Below are 22324 nucleotides of genomic sequence, written 5' to 3'. Positions count from 1 at the left end.
TCTTAAGATTTCTTTTTGACCCATATGTTATTTAGAAATGTGTTGTTTAATCTCCAAGTATTTAGAGGGTTTTATAGTTATCTTTCTGGGGTTTTTTTGTTTGTTTGTTTGTTTGTTTTGTTTTGTTTTGTTCTGTTATCTGGTTTAATTCCACTGTGGTCTGAGAGCAGACTATTGTATGATATCTGTTTTCAAAAGTGAGTTAGGGAGTATTTTATGGCCCAAAACATAAGTCAATCTTGGTGAATGTTCCAAGTGAGCATGAGAAGAATGTGTATTCTGCTACTGAGGTTGTAGTCTGTAGGTGTAGATTATATTCAGTCGATTGATGGTGTTGAGTTCAAAGTACAATAGTTTCCTCTTATATGCAGTTTTACTTTCTACAGTTTTAGTTATCTGTGGTCAGCTGTGGCCTAGAAGCAGGTGATCCTCCTTTGATGTTTCATCAGAAGGTCAGTAGTAGTGTAACAGTATGTCACAATGCCTCTGTCATTCACCTCACTTCATCTCATCATGCAGGCATTTTATCTCGTATAAGAAGGACGAGTACATTACAATAAGAGATTTTGAGAGACCACATTCACGTAATTTTTATCAGAGCATATGGTTATAATTATTCTATTGTATTAAGATCTCTTACCCTGCCTAACTTATAAATTAAACTGTATCATGACTATGTATATATAAGAAAAAATCAGTATATATAGGTTTTATTACTATCCATGGTTTCAGGTGTCTACTGGGGGTCTTGGAACATATCCTCCACAGATAACATATCCTCCACTACTGTATGTCCTGACTGATTTTCTGCCTTCTGGACCTGCTCATTTCTGATAAAGTCTCTAATTATCATAATGGGTCTATCTGTTTTCCTTGAGTTCTATCAATTTTTGTGTTACATGCTTTGACACTGTTGTTAGACACATTTATATTAATAATCATTATGTTTTCTTGGAGTAGTAACCACTGTATTATTAATTAATATTCTCTTTATCCCTGATAACTTTCCTTGCTCTGAAGCATTCTCTGTCTGAAATTAATATAGCTTTCTTTTAATTAGTGTTAACCTGCTATATCTCTATTTTTCTACTTTTAACCTCTGTGTGTCTTTGTTGTTAAAGTGAGTTGATCCACTCTAACAGTCTTTGTTTTTTAATTGGTATAATTAGACACTGAAATTTAAAATAGTTATTGATATAGTTGGATTAATAGCTACCATATGTGTTACTGTTTTCCATTTGTTTTTCTTTGCTCCTATTTTTTCTTTCACTCTTTTTCTGCCTTTTGTAGTTTAATTGAACATTTTATATAATTCTGTTTTCTTTTCTTTCTTAGCATATCAATTATGCTTTCTTTTTAAGTTTCTTTAAGAAAAAAAAACTTTTTAAGGAGATGGTTTTCCTAAATTGAACATATTGTTGCTGTTATTACTATTTTGAACACATTGTTTTCAGTTAAAGAATAAGAAAATTAAAAGTTTATATTTTACCTTCACTTAGTCATTCCCTGATGCTGTTCCTTTCTTTATGTAGATACAAGTTTCTACTCTACATCATTTTCCTCTCTCTTTTAACATTTCTTGTAAGGTAAATCTACTGGTAACAAATTCCCTCAATTTTTCTTTGCCTGACAAAATATATATGCCTTTATTTTTGAAGGATAATTTCACAGGGTACTGAATTCTAATTTGGTGGGTTTTTCTCTCACAACACTAATTATTTCACTCACTCTCCTCTTGTTCTCACAGGTTCTGAGGGGAATTGGATGAAATTCTATCTGTTCCTTTACAGATAAGGCACACCACCCTCCCCCAGGCTTCTTTCAATAATTTTCCTTTATCTTTGCTTACCGCTTACCTTTGGCATTTATACTGCTTGTTCTCTGAGCTTCCTGGATCATTATTCGGTATCTGACATTAAATCGGGGGAAATTCTCAGTCATTATTGCTTACAATATTTCTTCTGTTCCTTTCTCTATTTCTTTTCTGTCTGGTATTCCCATTACACATATATTATACTTTTGTGGTTTTCCCATTGATCTTGGATATTCTGTTCTTTTGTTTTCCAATTTTTTTTCTCTTTGCTTTCAGTTTTAGAAGTTTCTATTAATATATCCTCAAGCTCACAGATTCTTTCCTCAGCTGTGTCCAATCTAGTGATGAAACCTGTCAAAGGTATTCTTCATTTCTGTTACAGCATTTTTAATCCCCAGCACTTCTTTTTTATTATTTCTTAGAATTTCCATGTCTCTACTTACAATAACCACTTGTTCTTGAATGTTGCCTACTTCTAACGCTAAAGCCCTTACCGTATTAAGCATACTTGTTTTAAATTCACAGTCTGATCATTCCAGCATCTCTGACATACATGGGTCTGCTTTTGATACTTGCTCTGTCACTTCAGACTGTTTTTTGCTTTTCGTATGCTTTGTATTTTTTGTGGAAAGACAAACATGATGTACCAGGTAACGGAAACTGTGGTAAGGAGACCTTTAGCAGTGTAGTGGTAAGGCATGTGGGACTAGGGAAGGCATTCTATATTTCTTTGTTTGTTTGTTTGTTTGTTTTGAGAGAGAGAGAGAGAGAGAGAGAGAGAGAGTGCTATTGTGAGGGGAGAGGGGCAGAGAGAGAGAGAGGGAGAGAGAGAATCCCAAGCAGGCTCTGCACTGTCAGTACAGAGCTTGACACGGAGCTCAATCTCATGAACCATTAGACCATGACCTGAGCCAAGATCAAGAGTTGAATCCTAACCAACTGAGTCACCCAGATGCTCCAAGCATTCTATGGTTCTATGATTAGGTCTTAGTCCTGGGCTTTGAACTGTACAAGTGCTTCCCATTTTTTTTCACCCACTTACATGGTACATAATGGATAGAGGGGATCCCGAGTTGGTATGTCCCTTCCCTTGCGTGGAAAACCATAGAATGTTTGATTTGGGTATTTCCCTCCCCCACTAATTGGTCAGGCTCCGAGAAAACCAGAATAGGTTAGGCTCTGGTAAAATAGTTTCTCTTCAAAGCAAACGGCTAAGAACTGAATGCTCTGGCATATTTCAAAATGGTTACTTTTTTCTTCCCACTGAGGAAGTGCAAAGGTGTTTTTCTCCAGTCTTTATTATGAGAACCCGATATAGCTCCTGGAGGTAAATGCATAAAAGTGTGCCTCCCTCCTGCATGACTGGGTCCCCCAAGAATTTTTCTCTCTCAGGCTTGTTCACATTGAGGCTCCAGCAATTCATCAATTACAGTTCATGTGTTCCTACCCCAGCACTAGTTCCTGTGGAGGTTTCTGCTCCATTAAGTTGTGATTCTTTGTATTCGCCTGTCTCTCCAAATTTGGGGGCCGCGGTTTGCCCTGTGACCTCATTTCTCTAAGGGATCTAAGAAGAGTTATTGATTTTCAATTTGTTCAGCTTTTTACCTGTTGTGAGGATGGAGTGTGACTTCTACGCTCTTTACATGCCAGATCGGAAACTGGAATATCCTCTACCTTTTTAAGAACATGCTTTCAGCTGTCGCCTTTAAAGAAGCATATACTAACAGATTTTCTGAGGCCATCAATGGATAAGCTTTAAAAAATATTTTTTTAAAAAAAGAAGCCACTGATTTATGTTAATATTTGTACTCCTTTCTAATACGGTTGTAAATAAAAAAAATTTAACATCTGTTATGAGTCATGAGGCATAACCACCTCTACTGATTCGGAACATTTTCATTTTCTACCTGCAGCTCCTCTTTTGCACTTTAAAACGATGATATGGATGTAGCCCAGAAGAGGAGTAAAGGCCCTTTTAATTATCCAAATCTACATTTCCTGTTAACTGCTTTTCACTCTGTGTGAGGGTCCCTACATGCAGAGATTTCTGAAGGGAGGAAATTAAACCTTTCTCACTAGGGAAAATTCAGCTCTTAGAAAGTGTTTAATGTTGCTGAAGTTGAACACGGACCTACTGTTATTAATAGGAAAATTGCTAATGATTGTAATGTTTTTCAGCATTACATCAGACTTTCCCTTTGGCAAATCCCTTTGAAAATCAGAGTGGCTGTTGTTACCCCCCGAAACACTTCTATATTGCACTGGGAGATGGTTGTGCAACGTTTCAACATAAAAAGTTCCTTGAACAACAGTTTGGATGTTTCTGTTCCAAATGTGTCTCCCTACTGGAATTTTTACATAAGAATGATGTATATTTTGAGGAGAAAAATAACAAAATTGTATTCTTTTTTCACTAACTGGAAAAAAGACCACTATATGACCAGGGTCCATTGGATCCAATTTTAGTTTTGAGTTTCTTTTATGTACATTTTCAACTGCGTGTACAGATTGATATTTCATCATGACTTTCATTGTTATTAGAGGTCTTCAAAAGAAGAAAGAGAAAAATCTTGTAATTATCATCAGGGCTCTTTTGTAAATCTGAAATGCATTATGGAATTTTACTAATCTTTGCTATTTTATCATTACTCATCAGTTTATTCCCAACTATGTTAAAAAGACTAAAACAATTATTTAAATGGTAGAATGATGGAATCACTTAACAAGATGATACAACAGTAACATGTATAATCACTAACCTATTTTTCCTAGTATTGCAAGGGTTAAGATCTCTCTGTATGTGTCTCTGTCTCTCTCTCTCTCACACACATGCACCCATACCCCAGAATGTCTTTATTAGCTAAATGTAAAAGAACACTGTTAATAATCTATTATCTACCACACATTGTTTTAGGAGTTTTATTTACATAAATTCTGTTACTTGAATCTCACAATATACCAATAAGGTAATAATTATTACTCCTGGTTTATCAATAAAGAAACTAAGGGTCTGAGAACATATATGGTGTTTTATATCTTACATTGTCTAGTATAGTCACTTACACCATGTAAATGTTCTATGTATTTTAACTCGTAAGTTATATTAATTTGTTCAGGTAAAATGTGTATTTCAGATTCATGTGAGATTTTGAATAAGATACATGTACATTTATTAATTATAAAAAAATTGAGCACCTACTGCATATAAAACTTGGCCCCTGACTTTAAGGCACATTCTAGTCTTGTAGGGTGCTTTGACGTATATAGAAGTAACCATAAGACAAGGAAGAAAGTTCTGTGTCCTGTCATGACTGTGGTTTTGCAACAAAGGTGGTTATTTCTCCTAGTTGGAAGAATTTTCTGTGACAGTGGATGGTCTTATACATTCATCAGTGGGGAGAAAAAGGGTATTCCAGAAGAAGGGATTATTTCAAGCACACAGCTGAACATAGGAAAGAGGACAGTTTACATGTGGCCAACTAATTATAGGCATAAATATAATAACCTGCTTCTCTGGATTTGTATGCTTTATGCCAATAATTTTTTACTGCAAAATTTGCTTTTAGATAGCAGCATTTATTTACTCTCATATCCATGGATATTTATTCACTTTGTTTGTTTTAAGTTTTCATTGTGAATTATAGTCCTACATTGATAAATTAAATTTTTGGGTATTTTTTAATGTTAAATGTAACCCTAAAAACTTATTATTAATGTCCATAATTCTCTTCATTTTTCATTACCACAATATTAAGGTTAATAAAACATATGTGTGAATAAAAATTTATGTACAACTCATTTCGTTGGAATTCTACATTGAACCCATAAAAAATACAATTTCTTAATTATTATTGCCAATAAGTTTTACTAATTCACACGCACAGTTTTACACATATCAAAATTATATCTTAACATAGTTTTCTACGTGCTATTTGTTTATCATCCTCCTTGCTGAGTGTTGCTTAAGGGTCCTGCATGGAAGCTGCAGACATAAAGATTAAACACTTGCAGTCAGATGGGTCTGGCCCCACTGCATGGCCTCAGGCAGGGTACTTAGCCTTAACTTTCTTAGCTGGGAAATGGACTACATACTTTTTTGCAAGTTTATCATGAGGCTTAAATAAGAGATTGTCTATGTAAGGTCTTTATCCATGTCTGGCATAGAGTAGATGTGCAAGTGGAGATAGCTGGGATTTCATTCCAGGTCCTGTATACTCCAGAGCACATTAGCTGACCAGAACCTGGAATAAGATACACTAGTTGCTAACTTGGAAACATCCAGCCAACCAGTTAGATTTAAGGGAGGAGGCTTGTCAAATAACTATGCGGATCCCTGATATTATTACCTTTGGATTATTTTGTTATACTCAACTTGGAGAAGTTGAGTTTAATAGCATTATGATTAAAAAATCATTGAAAACACATATCACAGCATGAGAAAGTAGAAAATTCTAACTGTATAATGTTGCATTTATTTGAACAGGAGTGTAGGCACTTTTTTGAAACAGCCATACTTTATTATCTTACAGATAAATCCAAAGCAGATGGCAAAGTTGCTGTGGTAGCCAAGAAAAGGGTAAGATCATGTTTCATTATATAAAATATGCAGACTTCAAATTCCATTTGATTAAAGCTATTTTTAAAAGAAAATTGAATTAATATTTAAAAGCAAAATGACATATAATCAGTATTTTCTTCTAAATGTTAGTTGAGTGCATTTTTCCTTTTTTAGGTTAACACTAGAAATTTAATTTTTATGATTACTTATATCAGTGTTACAGACTTATGAGGAATTAGAATGATAGCAATATTTAAAGTTAACAAGTAAGTAATTGCTTTTATTTATATTTCACATACAGGGGTGCCTGGGTGGCTCAGTCAGTTAAGTGTCTGACTTCAGCTCAGGTCATGATCTCACGGTTTGTGGGTTTGCGCCCCACGTCAGGCTCTGTGCTGGCTCACAGCCTGGAGCCTGCTTTGGGTTCTGTGTCTCCCTTTCTTTCTGCTTCTCCCCCACTCATGCTCTGTCTCTCTCTGTCTTTCAAAAATAAATAAATATTAAAAAATTGTTTTTAAAAGTTGTATTTCACAAACATACTCTCCTATACTAAAATATTTTTTGTATACCATGTTATTGGAATGTGTGCAATCTCATGGAAGATTTAAATAATTAAAATTCACAGCTTAATATGGACTTTACCTTGAAGTTGAGAACAGTATCAGCCATTTGTATAAATCTAAACATAGAATCTTTGAATTAAATTTGTTTTTTTTAATTATTTAATGTTTATTTTTGAGAGAAAGAGAGAGAGAGAGAGAGAGAGAGATGGAGAGAGAGAGATGGAGTGCAAGCAGAGAAGGGACAGAGAGAGAGACAGAGACACAGAATCTGAAGCAGGCTCTAGGCTCTGAGTTGTCTGCACAGAGCCCAAGGCAGGGCTGGAACTCACGAACTGTGAGATCATGACCTGAGCCGAAGTTGGACGCTTAACCAACTGAACCACCCTGGCACCCCTAAAGTTTGTGAAGTCAAGAGCATTTTAAAAGAATTCTAACACATCAATTTGTATATGCAGGGAGATGTTTAACTCTACCTATTGTAAAAACTTGATTGGGATAGGATGAACCTTTGACATTCTCCTCAAGTGACAGTATTCTTAACAGGACACTACTGAAAAAAGAGAAAGAGCCAATTCTTAAAACAAATTCTTTTAGACAAATAATATATTGGTGTCATAAAAAGAACTGTGATTGAAAGGAAAGCCTATCCCTGTAGTATTTCCTGTGTTGAATGGTGGTGTTGGTGCAGGGTGGACCCAGGAAAGGTTGAGTGTAACCTGGAAGAACAGAAAAGATGTTGGACACAAACCTATAGATGAACAGGCAAGGAAGTAAGTGTTGTTTTTATATTCTGAGTATGTATATAGGTCATGGGCCTTTTTAAAATCAACTCTTTTGCTTTTTGACTTGTAAAAGTAGTTTGTACTTTTCACTGGCTAAATAATGTTGCTGCACCTTTGCAGAGAGGAAGTCAATATCATAGAAGACAAGGTTGCCTTTTAAAAAAGAAAGAAGGGGTGCCTGGGTGGCTCAGTTGGTTGAGCGTCGAACTCTTGATTTTGATGCAGGACGATCTCAGTTTGTGGAATTGAGCCCTATGTCGAGCTCTGTGCTGACAACACAGAGTCTACTTGGGATTCTCTCTCTCCCTTTCTCTCCGCCCCTCCCCTGCCTGCACGGGAGTGCGCTCTCTGTCTCTCTCTCTCTCTCTCTCTCTCTCTCTCTCTCTCAAAATAAATACATAAGCGTTTAAAAACAAACAAGAGGAAATAGGACTTGTGTGTATGTCTGAAGATTTAGACAGGAATTTTTGAGATAGGATTATTAATGTGGGTAGAATTGTTTATTTTAGTCTCAGCTAAAGGATATTTAGAATAAAAAATGATAAGGATAATAACTAACATTTTTATATACTGTTTTATTTTTACCAGTGATTCTCAGTGAAAGCTATACTACTGTCTTTAGGACAGTGCTATTTAAAGTGTGGTCCATGGACCAGAGCTGGTCTGCAAACTATTTATTATTGGTCTGCAATGAGATAAAAGCCAAAAATGAGAGGAACCATTTAGAAACTTGTATAGTAATTCCACAGGGTCATTTTTTCTGTTGAATGTAATGATAAAATAGAACTTATATTTTATATTTGTTTTCTATTTCACTTTTTTCCTAGTAACTTGTTTCTGTTTTTAATTTTGTATAGAAGTATAGATCTTAGGCAAATTAGGGACAAAACATCCTTTAACACAGATAATTTGAGAGACATCTCCCTATGAGATATGTTAGGAATTTGTAGAAGTGTCTTAGGTTATAGTAATTTGGGGAATACAGGGCATTTTGCTGGGCAAAGGTTAAGGAAACTAGATATCTTGCAATGCATGGAACAGAACTATTTCGCAAAAACTGTCTAACATTTGGCATGATTTTTGAATGTGCTGCTAGACTCAGCAAACTACAGAGATACAATTGACCCTTGAACAACAGAGGTTTGGGGCACTGACCACTATAGTCAGAAACCCATGTATAACTTCTGACTCCCCCAAAACTTAACTACTAATAGCCTATTGCCAACTGAAGGCCTTACTAAAAACATAAATAATCGATTAATAACAGATTTCTGTATGTTATATGTAATATATACTATATTCTTATAATACATTAAGCTAGAGAAAACAAAATGTTAAAATCATAAGGAAGAGAATCTACATTTACAATACTGTATTGTTAAGAAACTGCAAAAAAAAAAAAAAAAGAAACTGCATGCAAGTGCAGGCTTTTTATGGAGTGGAATAAACACATTGTTCTTGAAATTATTGAATAATTTACTTATTTTCTATTCAACATATTGTAATGTATTTAAGTATATATTTAGCTGTAAGAATAGAAGTGCAGTTACTGAGAAATCATGGAAAACACTTACAAATCTGTAATAGGAAATTTGAGATGACTTTTAACAGTCTTAAAATCAAACATTACTAAACACAGATACATGAAATGTATTGATCTCTTTGTATTTCAAAAAAATAAACATTTAGAAATATTTCATAGTATTGCTACCCTTCCCATTTGTAAACACTTTACAATAGTGATAAGAAATCTATGTTTAAATATTTACATATTGAGATTATTTGGGAAGAAGGCATAGCAGACATTATCATCATCATCTTACAAAGGACATCATTTATAGTTAGAGAAGTTAAGGAATTTGCCATACTCCCACAGTGCTCCTTAGATAATTTTACTTAATCTTAGTTTTTCTTAGTTCTTATTAAAGTTTAGCAAGCTAGTCCTATTAGAGTTTGAGTGTTAATTTCAACTAATATGGTAGCTTTTATTTTTTTATACATTTGGATCTATGGATATCGAAGACAGTATTTTTTTTAAAGATAGAACTGTTTTGGGGAGCCTGGGTGGCTCAGTCAGTTAAGCAACTGACTTCGGCTCAGGTCATGATCTCGCAATTTGTGGGTTAGAGCCCTGTGTCAGGCTCTGTGCTGACAGCTCAGAGCCTGGAGCCTGCTTCAGATTCTGTGTCTCCCTCTCTCTCTCTGTTCCTCCCCTGCTTGTTCTCTCTCTCTGCCTCTCAAAAATAAATAAAGGTTAAAAAAATTTTTAAAGATAGAACTGTTTTATATAAAACACTATAGGTGGACAAAAGAAAGTTGCTGGTGTGAAAGCAAAAGATGATGATGATGATGATGATGATGATGATGATGATGATGATGATGATATGTGGGGCACCTGGGTGGCTCAGTCAGTTAAGCGTTCAGCTCAGGTCCTGATCTCGCATTCATGCATTTGAGCCCCGGGTCGGGCTCTGTGCTGACAGCTCAGGGCCTGGAGCCTGTTTCAGATTCTGTATCTCCTTCTCTCTCTGCCCCTCCCCTGCTTGTGCTCTGTCTTTCTCTCAAAATTAAATAAATAAAAATTTTTAAAAATAACAGTATGATGTATTAAGTGCCTACAAAGGCCAGGGATACACATACATTACTTCATTTGATTCAACAACAATTATGTGAGGTAATCATTGTTGTCTATGGTTAATGAATAAAGAAAATAGGCATAGGGATGTTCACCACTGCAAAAATTACATTACAAAGATGAATGATAAAAACAAGTAAGGTAGTTTTCTGTACAGCCCCTTACCCTGGGTTGCAAGTCTTAATAGTCTATTTTCTTTATTTATATAAACAGAGGTATATATGTACATGTATAAATGCTTTGTGATTGTCTTGTTTTTACAACAATGAGATCTTATTATATATATTATTCTACAGATTTAACTACTTAAGCAGATACAGATCTGTTTTTAGCCTTCTACATAGCATACCATAACAGATATATCAGTTTTAATCAGTGAGCTCTATATTGATGAATGTTTGGGAGTTTTTCAAGTTGCTGTTGTGGTTTGATACTGCTACATGCAATGCTTTAATAAACATCTTTATGCGTATATTTTAAAATACTGATGCCATTATTTTTATAGGATAAATTCCCCAAATGGGCTTGATAGATTAAAGCTAACCAGTGTCACTTGCCTCCCTTGAATCATGAAATGACCTTGAGGAATAAGTTGTCAAAGTTAGGTGTTGGCCTGTGCTGAGTTGTAGTGGCAGTCTCTACAACCTGTTTGAACCAAGGTATAAGAATGTTCCCACCTTGAATACTGTTCCTAAGTGCCTATTAGGAAAGTGCTTCTTGGGTCAAGTATGAGAGCTCTATCTGCAAGCCTCTGCCATTCCCATAGGCCCCTTCTTTTAGCTCTTCAGCCACATGTTAAGATAGAGGTGAGTAGTAAAGGTGCCCACACCTTTTCACCTGACCACTGCTCTGCCCAATGGCAGCAGTCTGAATGAAAAAGAATTAGAGTAAGTCTCACCTACCTCTGAGTTCCGCTTGCAAAAAAAAAAAAAAAAAAAAAAAAAAAAAAAAGAAGGGGAAGATCTGGATTGTCTCCTAAGTCCCTTCCTGCTCTAATATTCCATGAAATATTTATAACAGCTCAGTAAATACTTTCAGAATGTCAAAGGACTTGTGCAGACCAGAGTAAATATCTGGGTCACTTGGCCCAAGAAATAAAGAAATAAAAGAATAAAAATAGTAGTGTATGGGGAAGATGGTGGAGTAGCTGATGGTGTTGCCTGTTACAGTTCTGCGAGATGTTTGAATATAAAAGACGAAGATTCAGGAAACAGTATATTGCGGTAGAAGGAGTAGGAACTTATGAATGAACCAGATCTGCTTTCAAGGGCTAGTTCTGCTACTTAGTTGTGTCACCTTAGGCAAGTTAACATCTTTGTGCCTCATTGGATTAATCTCTGATTTGGGAACAATAAGAATTACCTTGTATGGTTGTTATAAAGGTTAACATGAAAAGCAATTAAAACAGCATAGAGTTTGCTACATTTTGTAGGTACTTGTTTAATAAATGCCTAGTACTTCTCTAATTTCTTCTTAGAAATAGGAAGGATTTAAGAATATTTAAAATTTTCAGACTTATAATAGCATCATAGTCTATTAGATAGTTAAGATTATGTAAAAGTCTTTTTTTTAAGGAAGTCCAACATTTTAATCATAATACAATTTTTTTCGAAGTAATATAAGAACATTGTATTTGGAGAACAGAATTTTTAAATCATCCAAAATCCATCCCCTCAACTATAATTTTTAATTAATTTTATGCATTTGTTTACAGTTATTTCTATATGCATATGTTTATTTGCATGGCTTTAATCATTGAGTAATGTACCATTATTGTTTTCATTTATGCATTATATCACAAATCTTTTTCATGTTGTTTTACCATTCTTATTACTTTTAAGAGTTTTTTGTTTTGTTTTGTTTTGTTTTTAATTAGAGAAGTAGCATTGTGAAAAAAACAAAAAATAGGGGTACCTGGGTGACTTAGTCACTTTAGCGTCCGACTTCAGCTCAGGTCATGATCTTATGTTTCATGGTTTCAAGCCCTGCTTTGGGCTCTGTACTGACAGCTCAGAGCCTGGAGCCTGCTTCAGATTCTGTGTCTCCCTTTCTCTATGTCGCTTGCTCCCCCACTCAAGCACTGTCTCTCCCTCAAAAATAAATAAGTATTTAAAAAAATTTTTTAAACACAAAAAATAGGTATAAACCCTTTCCCAGCTATAATTTCAATTTTATTTTTTAAAAAAAAATTTTTTTTTCAACGTTTATTTATTTTTGGGACAGAGAGAGACAGAGCATGAACGGGCGAGGGGCAGAGAGAGAGGGAGACACAGAATCGGAAACAGGCTCCAGGCTCTGAGCCATCAGCCCAGAGCCCGACGCGGGGCTCGAACTCCCGGACCGCGAGATCGTGACCTGGCTGAAGTCGGACGCTTAACCGACTGCGCCACCCAGGCGCCCCTATAATTTCAATTTTAAAAGAAAAGCAACTGTTAATAGTTTTATATACTTTATGTGTGTATAGATATAGGTATCGTGTGCACAAATAAATGCTTATGAATAAATAAAATATGTATATGTATACATATATGTACTTTATTAACATAAATGAATTAAACTTTTTTCATTCAATAATATATTGTGGGGGCGTCTGGGGGGCTCCGTCGGTTAAGTGTCCAACTTTGGCTCAGGTCAGGATCTCACAGTTCATGGGTTAGAGCTCTGCTTTGGGCTCTGTGCTGACATCTCAGAACCTGGAGCCTGCTTTGGATTCTGTGTCTCCCTCTCTCTGCCCCTCCCCTGCTCACACTCTGTCTCCCTGTCTCAAAAATAAATAAATATTAATATTAATAATAATAATAATAGTAATAATATATTTTGGACATCTTTTCAAGTCAGAGATTTACCAGGTCTTACCCAGTAGCATTGCATATAATTTTATGGAAATGTCTTCATGTAGAACACTCTCTTGGACATTTAGGTTGATTCTGAATTAGTAAAATTATAAATAAAAATGCAGCAACATCAGTATATACAAACCTCTTTAAATGTTTCTGTAAATATTTCTACACTAAAAATTTCTAGAAGAGGGCTTGCTGTTTCAAAGAGTAGGCACATTTTGAATTTTGCCAAATTGTTAAACATCTCCCATCCAAAATATTCCCCGTTATTTTACCAATTACTGTCCTGTTATTAGTGTAAGAGAATATCGAGACTGCTTTAACATGCCAACTCTAGCCATTAACAGTCTTTTTTCTTTATAATTTGTTTTATTGTATTTTTATTATAAACTTATGTAATACATACTAGGGAAAAAATACCAAGGAATACAAAAGTGTTTAAAGTGGAAAGGATAAGTCATTTTCTTCCCGCTTGTTACTTCACCTCTAACATTTCAGGATTTTGAAATCTGGAAATAAGCATCCTTGTCCATTTTTGCACATTTGTGCCCAAATTTCAACAGAATAATTCCTATAAGTGAAATTGCTCGGGTAAATGATGTGGGTGTTTAAAATCTGGTTATATATAAGGAAAGATTGAAATATTGTTACATATTGAAGGAAACAAAAGGCCATAACAACCAAACGTAATGTGTAATCCTAGTTGGATCCTGAAACAAAAAAAAAGGACATCAATGGAAAAACTGATGAAATTTGAATTAGATCTTTATTTAGTTAAGAATTTTATAGCAATGTTAATTTTTTGTTTTGATAATTGTACTATGATATGTGTAATGTTAACAACATTAGGGGAAGCAGGGTGAAGGATATATGGGAACTCTTTTGAGCTAATATGCAATTTTCTGCAATTCTAAAATTATTTCCAAATAAAAGTTAAAAATTCTAGTAAAGTACTGTCAAATTCTTTTCAAAACAGCTATATCTGAATATTCTTACCAATGCTTTTCTCACTCTCTTGCCAGCTTTAGATATCACCAATCTTTACATATTTGCCAATATTTAAAAGGTGAAAAACATGTCATTGTTACTTTCATTTGCTGTTACTTATTTTTTTTATTTTAATGAAGTTGAGCATTGTTTAATGTTCTTATTGGACATTATATTTCTTCTGAAAACTGCCTATTTATACTCCCGCCCGTTTCTTCCATAGGCTGGCCTCTCTCTCTCTCTCTTTCTCTCTCTCTCTCTCTCGATTTGTAGGTGCTCTTTTTAGTTATTGATCCTTAATACTTTGTTAATATGCTGCAAACATTTTTTCGGTTTGCCTTTTAAGTTTTTTTCTAGTTCTCTTGCTGTGCTTATATGTAGTAAAACTTTTTCTTTTAGGACTTTAGAGCTTTTGTGACATGATTTAAAAGACTGCCCTTTATTAAAATATGTTATGATTCATTTCATCTTTCTCCTATTGCAGTTGGTCACACTTTGATGCAAATCTCTGTGAATATTGCTTCCTTTCCCACCACATGTTTTGTTTCCTTCTGATAATTCCCAGTAGAAAGATCCCTAGGACAATAAATAGGAACATGTCAGGTTGTTCAGTCTCACCAGCAGTGCATGCAAACGCCACAGTCATCAACAGGTGTTATTACATAAAGATTTTGTTGCCAGGGTACATCATACTTTATTCTTTTAATTTGCATTTCTTTGACTTGAGGTAAATTGTGCCTGAGTTCTTAATATTTTCTTACAAATTTATATGAACATTTTATTTATTTTTTATTTTTTAATTTTTTGAAATGTTTTTTTTTTAATTTTTGAGACAGAGAGAGACAGAGTATGAGCAGGGGAGGGGAAGAGAGAGAGGGAGACACAGAATCTGAAGCAGCCTCCAGGCTCCGAGCTGTCAGCACAGATCCTGACGTGGGGCTCGAACTCACAGACTGTGAGATCATGACCTGAGCTGAAGTCAGACACTTAACCGACTGAGCCACCCAGGCACCCCTAGATGAACATTTTATATACTAGTAATGAAAATATTAATTTTTTGTCATAGTTTCAATATATGCTTGCTTTTCTGTCATTTTTTTTCCTGGAAATACAGAAGTATTTGTATGTGGTGTGCTCACATCTACATTTCTGAGATTTTTTATTTATTACTTAGCATAGACTTCATAGATACTAATGCAGTAGAGTGAGTACGGAAGAGGACCTCTAGAGGTAGACTGTCAAGGTATCCTGGCTCTGTCACCTTCTAGCAGTGTGGTCTTAAGTTAGCTGCTTACCTCTAAGCTCTCAGTCTCCTCCTGGTAAGTGGGAAGAATGGAAGTATTGCAAAGTAAGACTGCTCTGACAATTTGTGTAAAGCGCAAAGCACAGTGCTATGTCCTTTATGCATTTCATAGCTTTATGCATTTTCCTATTATTATGGGAATATGGATTTATTTTTATATGAGGTGTGAGAATAGGGTGTAAAAATTTTACACAAGTTGCTAATGATGGGGTTCGGGACATGCTACTCCCAAATATGGCATCTTGGTATATTGAGTATTTCAAGCGGAAGGAATTTGTGAAATGGCAGGTGCAGGAAGGATTTTCTGACTTTCCTTGGAGCAGGTTATAAGAGCCTCATGTGAGATGTCATCCCTAGACTCGAAGAAAAGGAGCATTCTTGCCTCTGAAGACAAAGGGAGCCCAAGAGGAATCTGAGGGAATAAGCCTTACTGCTTCCCACAGTTTACTGCAATTAGCTCCTACCCTTTCCTGTCCTGTCACATATTCCCATGACCTTCCACTCTTCAAGCGTAGCATAAAAACTCTCAAGTTTAACTGCTTCTTTGGGTCTTCATGTTCTTAATGAAGGCTCCTAGGTCACATAAAACTTAAATTAGATAAATCCGTATGCTTTTCTCTTGTTAATCTATTTTTTTTGTTACAGGGGCCCCAACTGAGAACTTAGAAAGATAGAGGAAAAGACATTTTTCCTCCCCTATACTGCTAGTTATTCCAATACCATTCATTTAATTTTTTTTTAAGTTTATTTATTTTGAGGGAGTCAGAGACAGTATGAGTGGGGAAGGGGTAGAGAGAGAGGGAGAGAGAGAATCCCAAGAAGGCTCCATAGTGTCATTGCAGGGCCTGACACATGGCTTGAACTCATGAAACCATGAGATCATGTACTGAGCCAAAACCAGGAGTTGGATGCTTAACCTGAGCCACCCAGGTGTCCCTCCGATACCATTTATTGACTAACAAGTAATCTTTCCCTTCTTTACTGTTTTGAATCTTCTTTATAATGTATAATATATCTTCTTCATAAACACTTAACATGTCAAAATACCTATTTCTATATCTATTCATCTATCTGGTCTCTGTATTTTAAGTTTATTTATTTAGTTTTGAGAGAGAGAGAGAGAGAGAAAGAGAGAGAACATGCACACACCAGCACAGGCAGGGAAGGGGCAGAGAGAGAGGAAGAGAGAGCATCCCAAGCAGGCTCTGCATTGTCAGCACAGAGCCCAAGGCAGGGTTTGAAATCACCAGCCGTGAGATCATGACCTGAGCCATGATCAAGAGTCAAATCCTCAACCAACTGAGCCACCCAGGCGCCCCAATCTATCTGGTCTTAAAACAGATTTCAAATTGCTTTAATTATTGTTTATCTGTAATGTGTGAATTCGTGATCCTTCATGACTGTAATTTTTCAAAAATTGTTTTCCTGGTTTTTGTCTGTTTACTTTTTCAGATTGTATTGTGTCTGTGTATATGTGTGTGTATGTATGTATATTTCTGTTTTCTGTATATTATGATGTATTGCCATTTAAAAAAACCTTTCTAGTGGGCGAAGGACTGCCCCTTTTAGGTAGCAAAGGGTACATCTTTCATAGGCAAACCAACCAGTCCCAAACCGTATCCCTCAACCACCTTCTTACCAAACTCTGAAACATGAAGCCATTATTTCCATTGCCCTAAATCATCCCAGAATCAAGTACCAGGCAACTGGAGACCATTCCCATAGGCCAGAGCCCTCCAGAATTATTCAAACTAGCCAATCCTGAAGAGTTCACCCTACCCTATCTTGCCTTTCCTTTAGCAGCCCCAATAAAGGCACAATTAGGCCAGAGCCCTCCAGAATTATTCAAACTAGCCAATCCTGAACAGTTCACCCTACCCTATCTTGCCTTTCCTTTAGCAGCCCCAATAAAGGCACAATTTAAATTTTTTTTTTTTTTTTAGCGTTTATTTTTGAGACAGAGAGAGACAAAGCATGAACGGGGGAGGGCCAGAGAGAGGAAGACACAGAATCTGAAACAGGCTCCAGGCTCTGAGCTGTCAGCACAGAGCCCGACGCGGGGCTCAAACTCACGGACCCCGAGATCATGACCTGGGCCGAAGTCGGCCGCTTAACCGACTGAGCCACCCAGGCGCCCCAATAAAGGCACAATTTAAATAGCTTCAACTACACACAAATGAACTTTAGAGTTATTTAGTGAAGTCCCAAGAAGAATTCTGTTGAGATGATGATTGGCATTGTAGAAAATCTCTGTATTAATTTAGGGAAAAAGTACATGTTTATAATACTAAATAAACGCATGCAGAAACATAACTGTCTATTCATTTCTCTTTAGTTTTTTTTTAGTGTAAAATTTTATATATTTCTAATTAAGGCTATCTCAGATATTGTTACTAATTGGAAAAGGATCTCTTTGTCATTTGGCTTTCTAATTTGGCTTATATACAGAGATTATAATGTGCATGTATGGTATCTTTTTTTCCTAACACTTTGCTTTTATTAATGCCAAGACTTTAGTATATGTGCTGCCGAAGCGAGCACTATTAATGCCAAGACTTTAACTTGTAACACTTTGAAAGACAAAATTAATGATCACTCTCTTGATTTATACATTTCTGTATGAGGAAATTAGGCTATTGTATTTTCTGATGAAAAAAATATTTTCCCCTAAAATTATTGCAAAAATTCTTTATACTAAAGCAGAAAATTTTCATTAGCCCAGTTTCAGTATAAGTTGCTTATATTTTATGACTAGATGTCTAAATATTTGTGTTAATTAATAAGCTTGCTGTTAATATGGAATTCATGTACTGCAACTCACTTGATTCACTAGCTTTATATGCATCTTTCCCCAAAGATAAATATTATAATAGATCCTTACTGCTGGCTTCTAGCCCCAGGCAGAGAGAAATCTCTGAAAAGAATAGTAAGCAGAAGAACCCCTTGGGAAGAGTCACAGTCAGAATTCAAAACTCATTTGGTTTCCTTTTGGATTCATTGTGGGTGTCGTTCACCTTTCCATAGATAGGCCAGTGTTCCCCAAACTTGAATCATTCAGGTATTCTATCACCATTTTGCCATTTTCTATATTGTTAGTTACTACAGTTTTCTTCATTTGACTTACATTTTTCTTAATTTTTGATTGAGGTAAAATTTAAACACAATGGAAGATCTTAAGTGTAGAGTTTCATGAGTTTTTAAGTGTATACAATCCTGTAACTACCATCCCTGATCAAAATAGAGAATATAGGGGCACCTGGGTGGCTCAGTCTGCTGAGGGTCAGACTACCGGCTCAGGTCATGACCTCCCGGTTTGTGAGCTCAAGCCCCACATCCAGCTCCCTGCTGTCCTTGCAGAGCCCACTTCTATCCTCTGTCCCCCTCTGTCTGCCCCTCCCCTGCCTGCGCTCCCTCCCAAAATCAATATATTTTTAAAAAAAGAGGAATATATTTTTATCACCCCAAAACATTTCCTAATCTAAATTTTACAATGTAATTGTACTATTTTGTTGTGCATTTGCATTTTTCAAATACATATAAATATATATTAATGTAGAAAATCATCCATTTATCACTTTAAATCATCTTTTTATATTAATTCCAATTATCCTGTACCACTATAAAGCAGTGTTGTGAAATAGACTTCCAGGGAAGTGATTTTTTTTTTTTAAGATTTTGTTTTTAAGTAATCTCTATTCCCAACATGGGACTCAAACTCACAACTCTGAAATCAAGAGTTTTATGGTCCCCCGATTGAGCCAGCCAGGTGCCCCTGGTTTTTAACAAGATACTCTTTAGTAAATTAATAACTAAAATGCTTAATTAGTTTGTAAGATTTCCCTCTTTATCTTGAATTACAATCTATGGGAGTTCTATAGGTAACTATTAGCAGTAAAATACTAAAATTGGAAAATGGATTGATCTTGGATATCCAGAGCTTTTTTTTTTTTTTTTTTAAATTTGAGAGCAAGAGAGAGTGCACCAGTTGGGGAGAGTGGCGGAGGGGGAGGGAGGGAAGGAGGGAGGGAGGGAGGGAGGGAGAGAGAGAAAGAGAGAGAGAGAGGGAGAGGGAGGGAGAGAGGATCCTAAGCAGGCATCCACACCCATCTCGATGTGGGGCTCAATCCCATGACCCTAGGATCATGACCTGAGCCAAAATCAAGAGTTGGACCCTCAAAGAACTGAGCCACCCAGACGCTCCCCAGAGGTTTTTATATACCACTTATGAGAGCAAACAAAGATCCCTTGACTCAGAGTACCTGTTTTCTGGTGTGAATGATTATATTTGCTCCTTAAATTTTTGAACAAAGTTTACTTTGGGACTTAAATATTTGCCTAACTCTTTCTTTGCTTTGACTTTCAGTCCATGGATCTGACTTTAGCCAAATTTGTCTCCTTGTCATTCTAATAAGATGGTCAGTGGGAGTTGGGGGATAGGGGGAAAATGTGCCTTATCTTCCCTGGAGATGAAGCAACAGTGCCCTAGTGTGAAGGTCATGCATGCTATTCTCCAAGTTCACGGGGCTTGCTTGCTGTGGAAGATATGTTGGCTAGCAGCTGGCTATTCAAGGCATCTTTACCATCTCAGGGCTGTTGGGCTGCCTGTTGTTGTTGGGGTTGTAGTTCTCAGGGGTGCTGTAGAAGGTGCAAGTGGAGAGGAATATTGGTGATGCCTTCTTAAACCGGTAATTTTTCCAGTGCAGTGATTATCTGAGAAAATTCAAGGTTTGTTATGCAGATGTGGTACTTGGTAAACAGAAATTTATGTTTATCAGTAATTTTCTCTTTTAAGAATTGTTTTTGTCCCAATTACTGAAAACAAACAAAAAGTATCATTTTTGAATGTTGACACTAAAATAATAGAAGTGTTGAACAGAATAGTTTTTGCTTCTGTGTACATAATACCCATTTAAACATTCACTCAAAATATTAATTCACTTGGAATTTGAGTTCTTACATACTTAAAAAAATTCAAAACTTTTCAACTATTACTCTCTCTGTTTTCTACTCTATATTTTAATGTTGAGCCAGAAGGCAATAGAGATAATTCTACAAAATGTGATTGCTCTTTTGTTAAGAACAAAAATCTCTTCATGTTGAGTCCTGGTTATCACATGAAGTTTCTAGGTATTGTCCTTTTTGTTATTTGGAACTAAAGGTTATGTTATGCAGCTTTCTTCCACTTATTTTGCTGATTATATTCATTACAAGTATTATCTTTTCTTTCTGATTCAGAGACCCATCGGTCACGTCTCCAACATCAACCTATATACAAGATGAATCTGTTTTTCTTCTAAGGCTTGGAATATGTCTCATCCACCATCACCTTCCTTATCCCATTCCATTAAAACCAAAAACAATGTTAGTAATAAATAGAGAGTGGTTATTGATTTAATGTATAATAGGAATTTGAATAATGAGTTTGTATTTTATAGACTGTAGGTATTGCACTAGATATTAAATGATCTTTCTATGCCTAATAGTAATAACTACTGTTTTTCTATTTGCAAAGGGAAAGAGTTATCATTGGAAAAAATAAAATGTCAGTGAAAATTAGGAGAATTTACTCATAACGTATTAGAATTCATCTGTAATTTCAAATTTATAAACATTTGGCTTCTTCCAACAAGCCTTCCAACTTTTCATTTATATTAGACAATGCAACCCTCTTGCCTTCTTGAAGACCTATAAATTATTACCTTTTAATCCCTTAAAATTATAATGACTTTGAAATGATATTTATCTTTCTTTTTGCTTGTGTATTTAATACCTTCACTTTGATCCCAAAATAATTTGCTGTATCATGAAATACATATATTAGGCACACATCTTAAATCTGTATGCCCCCTACATAGGGGGGACATACATAGTCATACAGATTAAAGGGAGATATATCCTCCATGCCCTCCCATGAATGTAAGTGCAAGAATGTCTTCCATTTCAACTTCTGAAATCCTCAGAGAGTTGATTTAAAGACTTGGATCTAGACAAAATTTCTTAAAGAATATTTTTTTTAAATTATGCTCTTGTGTAGAGTCTATGTATTCCAACATAGAAGAGAGATCATCTTCTTTTGCACAATGCTGAGGATAAAGGCTCAGAAGATTTGACAGTGTCCATGGGTCAAAGAATCAGGCTGGTTATCTTTACCACTCAAGCTGATGGAGCAAAGAAACAGATAATGAAGCTCTCAATGTTCATTCTTTTATCCAGAACAAAGGTGTAATATGGGTACTATAACCATTGGATGCTCTCACGCATCAGCTTTTTTAGCATTTAATTGAAATGCAGGCATACCTCATTTCATTGCACTTTTTTCTATTGCACATCACAGACGTTGTGTTTTTTAACAAATTGAAGATTTGTGGCAACCTTGCATTGAGTAAGTCTATTGGCGCCAATTTGCCAACAGCATTTGTTCTCTGCCTGTCTCTGTGTCACATTTCGGTAATCCTTGCAATATTTAAACTTTTTCATTATTATTATATTTGTGACACTGATCTGTGTTCAGTGACCTTTGATGTTACTATTGTAATTGTTTTGGGGTGTCAGAAATCATGCCTGTGTAAGACAGTAAACTTAATTGGTAAACGCGTTCTGACTGCTCCAATGACCATCCATTACCCTCTTTGTCTACCATCCCTGTCCTTGGGCCTCCCTATTCCCTGAAACGCACAGTATTGAAATTAGGCCAGTTAATAGCCCTATCGTGGCCTCTCAGTGTTCAAGTGAAAGGTAGAATTACATGTCTCTCACCTTAAATCCAAAGCTACAAATGATTCAGCTTAATGAGAAAGGCCTGTCAAAAGCTGAGACAGGCCGAAGGTTTGGCCTCTTATACCA

General features: G+C 35.7%; 1 protein-coding gene across 1 annotated transcript in view; it reads left to right on the top strand.

Moving 5' to 3' along the window:
* The window catches only part of ZCWPW2 (zinc finger CW-type and PWWP domain containing 2), a 144057-nt gene that overhangs the window by 97031 nt on the left and 24702 nt on the right, over positions 1–22324 (top strand). Inside the window, exon 6 of the mRNA XM_047100386.1 lies at positions 6343–6389. Coding sequence (XP_046956342.1) covers positions 6343–6389 — 47 coding nt within the window. The remainder of the gene's footprint in view (positions 1–6342; positions 6390–22324) is intronic.

Source organism: Lynx rufus, unplaced genomic scaffold (assembly GCF_022079265.1).
Source record: "Lynx rufus isolate CCGP_SWC_20201006 ecotype Redwood Valley unplaced genomic scaffold, mLynRuf1.p SCAF_5, whole genome shotgun sequence".
In the NCBI taxonomy this organism is placed as follows: domain Eukaryota; kingdom Metazoa; phylum Chordata; class Mammalia; order Carnivora; family Felidae; genus Lynx; species Lynx rufus.
This window is presented reverse-complemented; position numbering and strand designations above follow the sequence as displayed.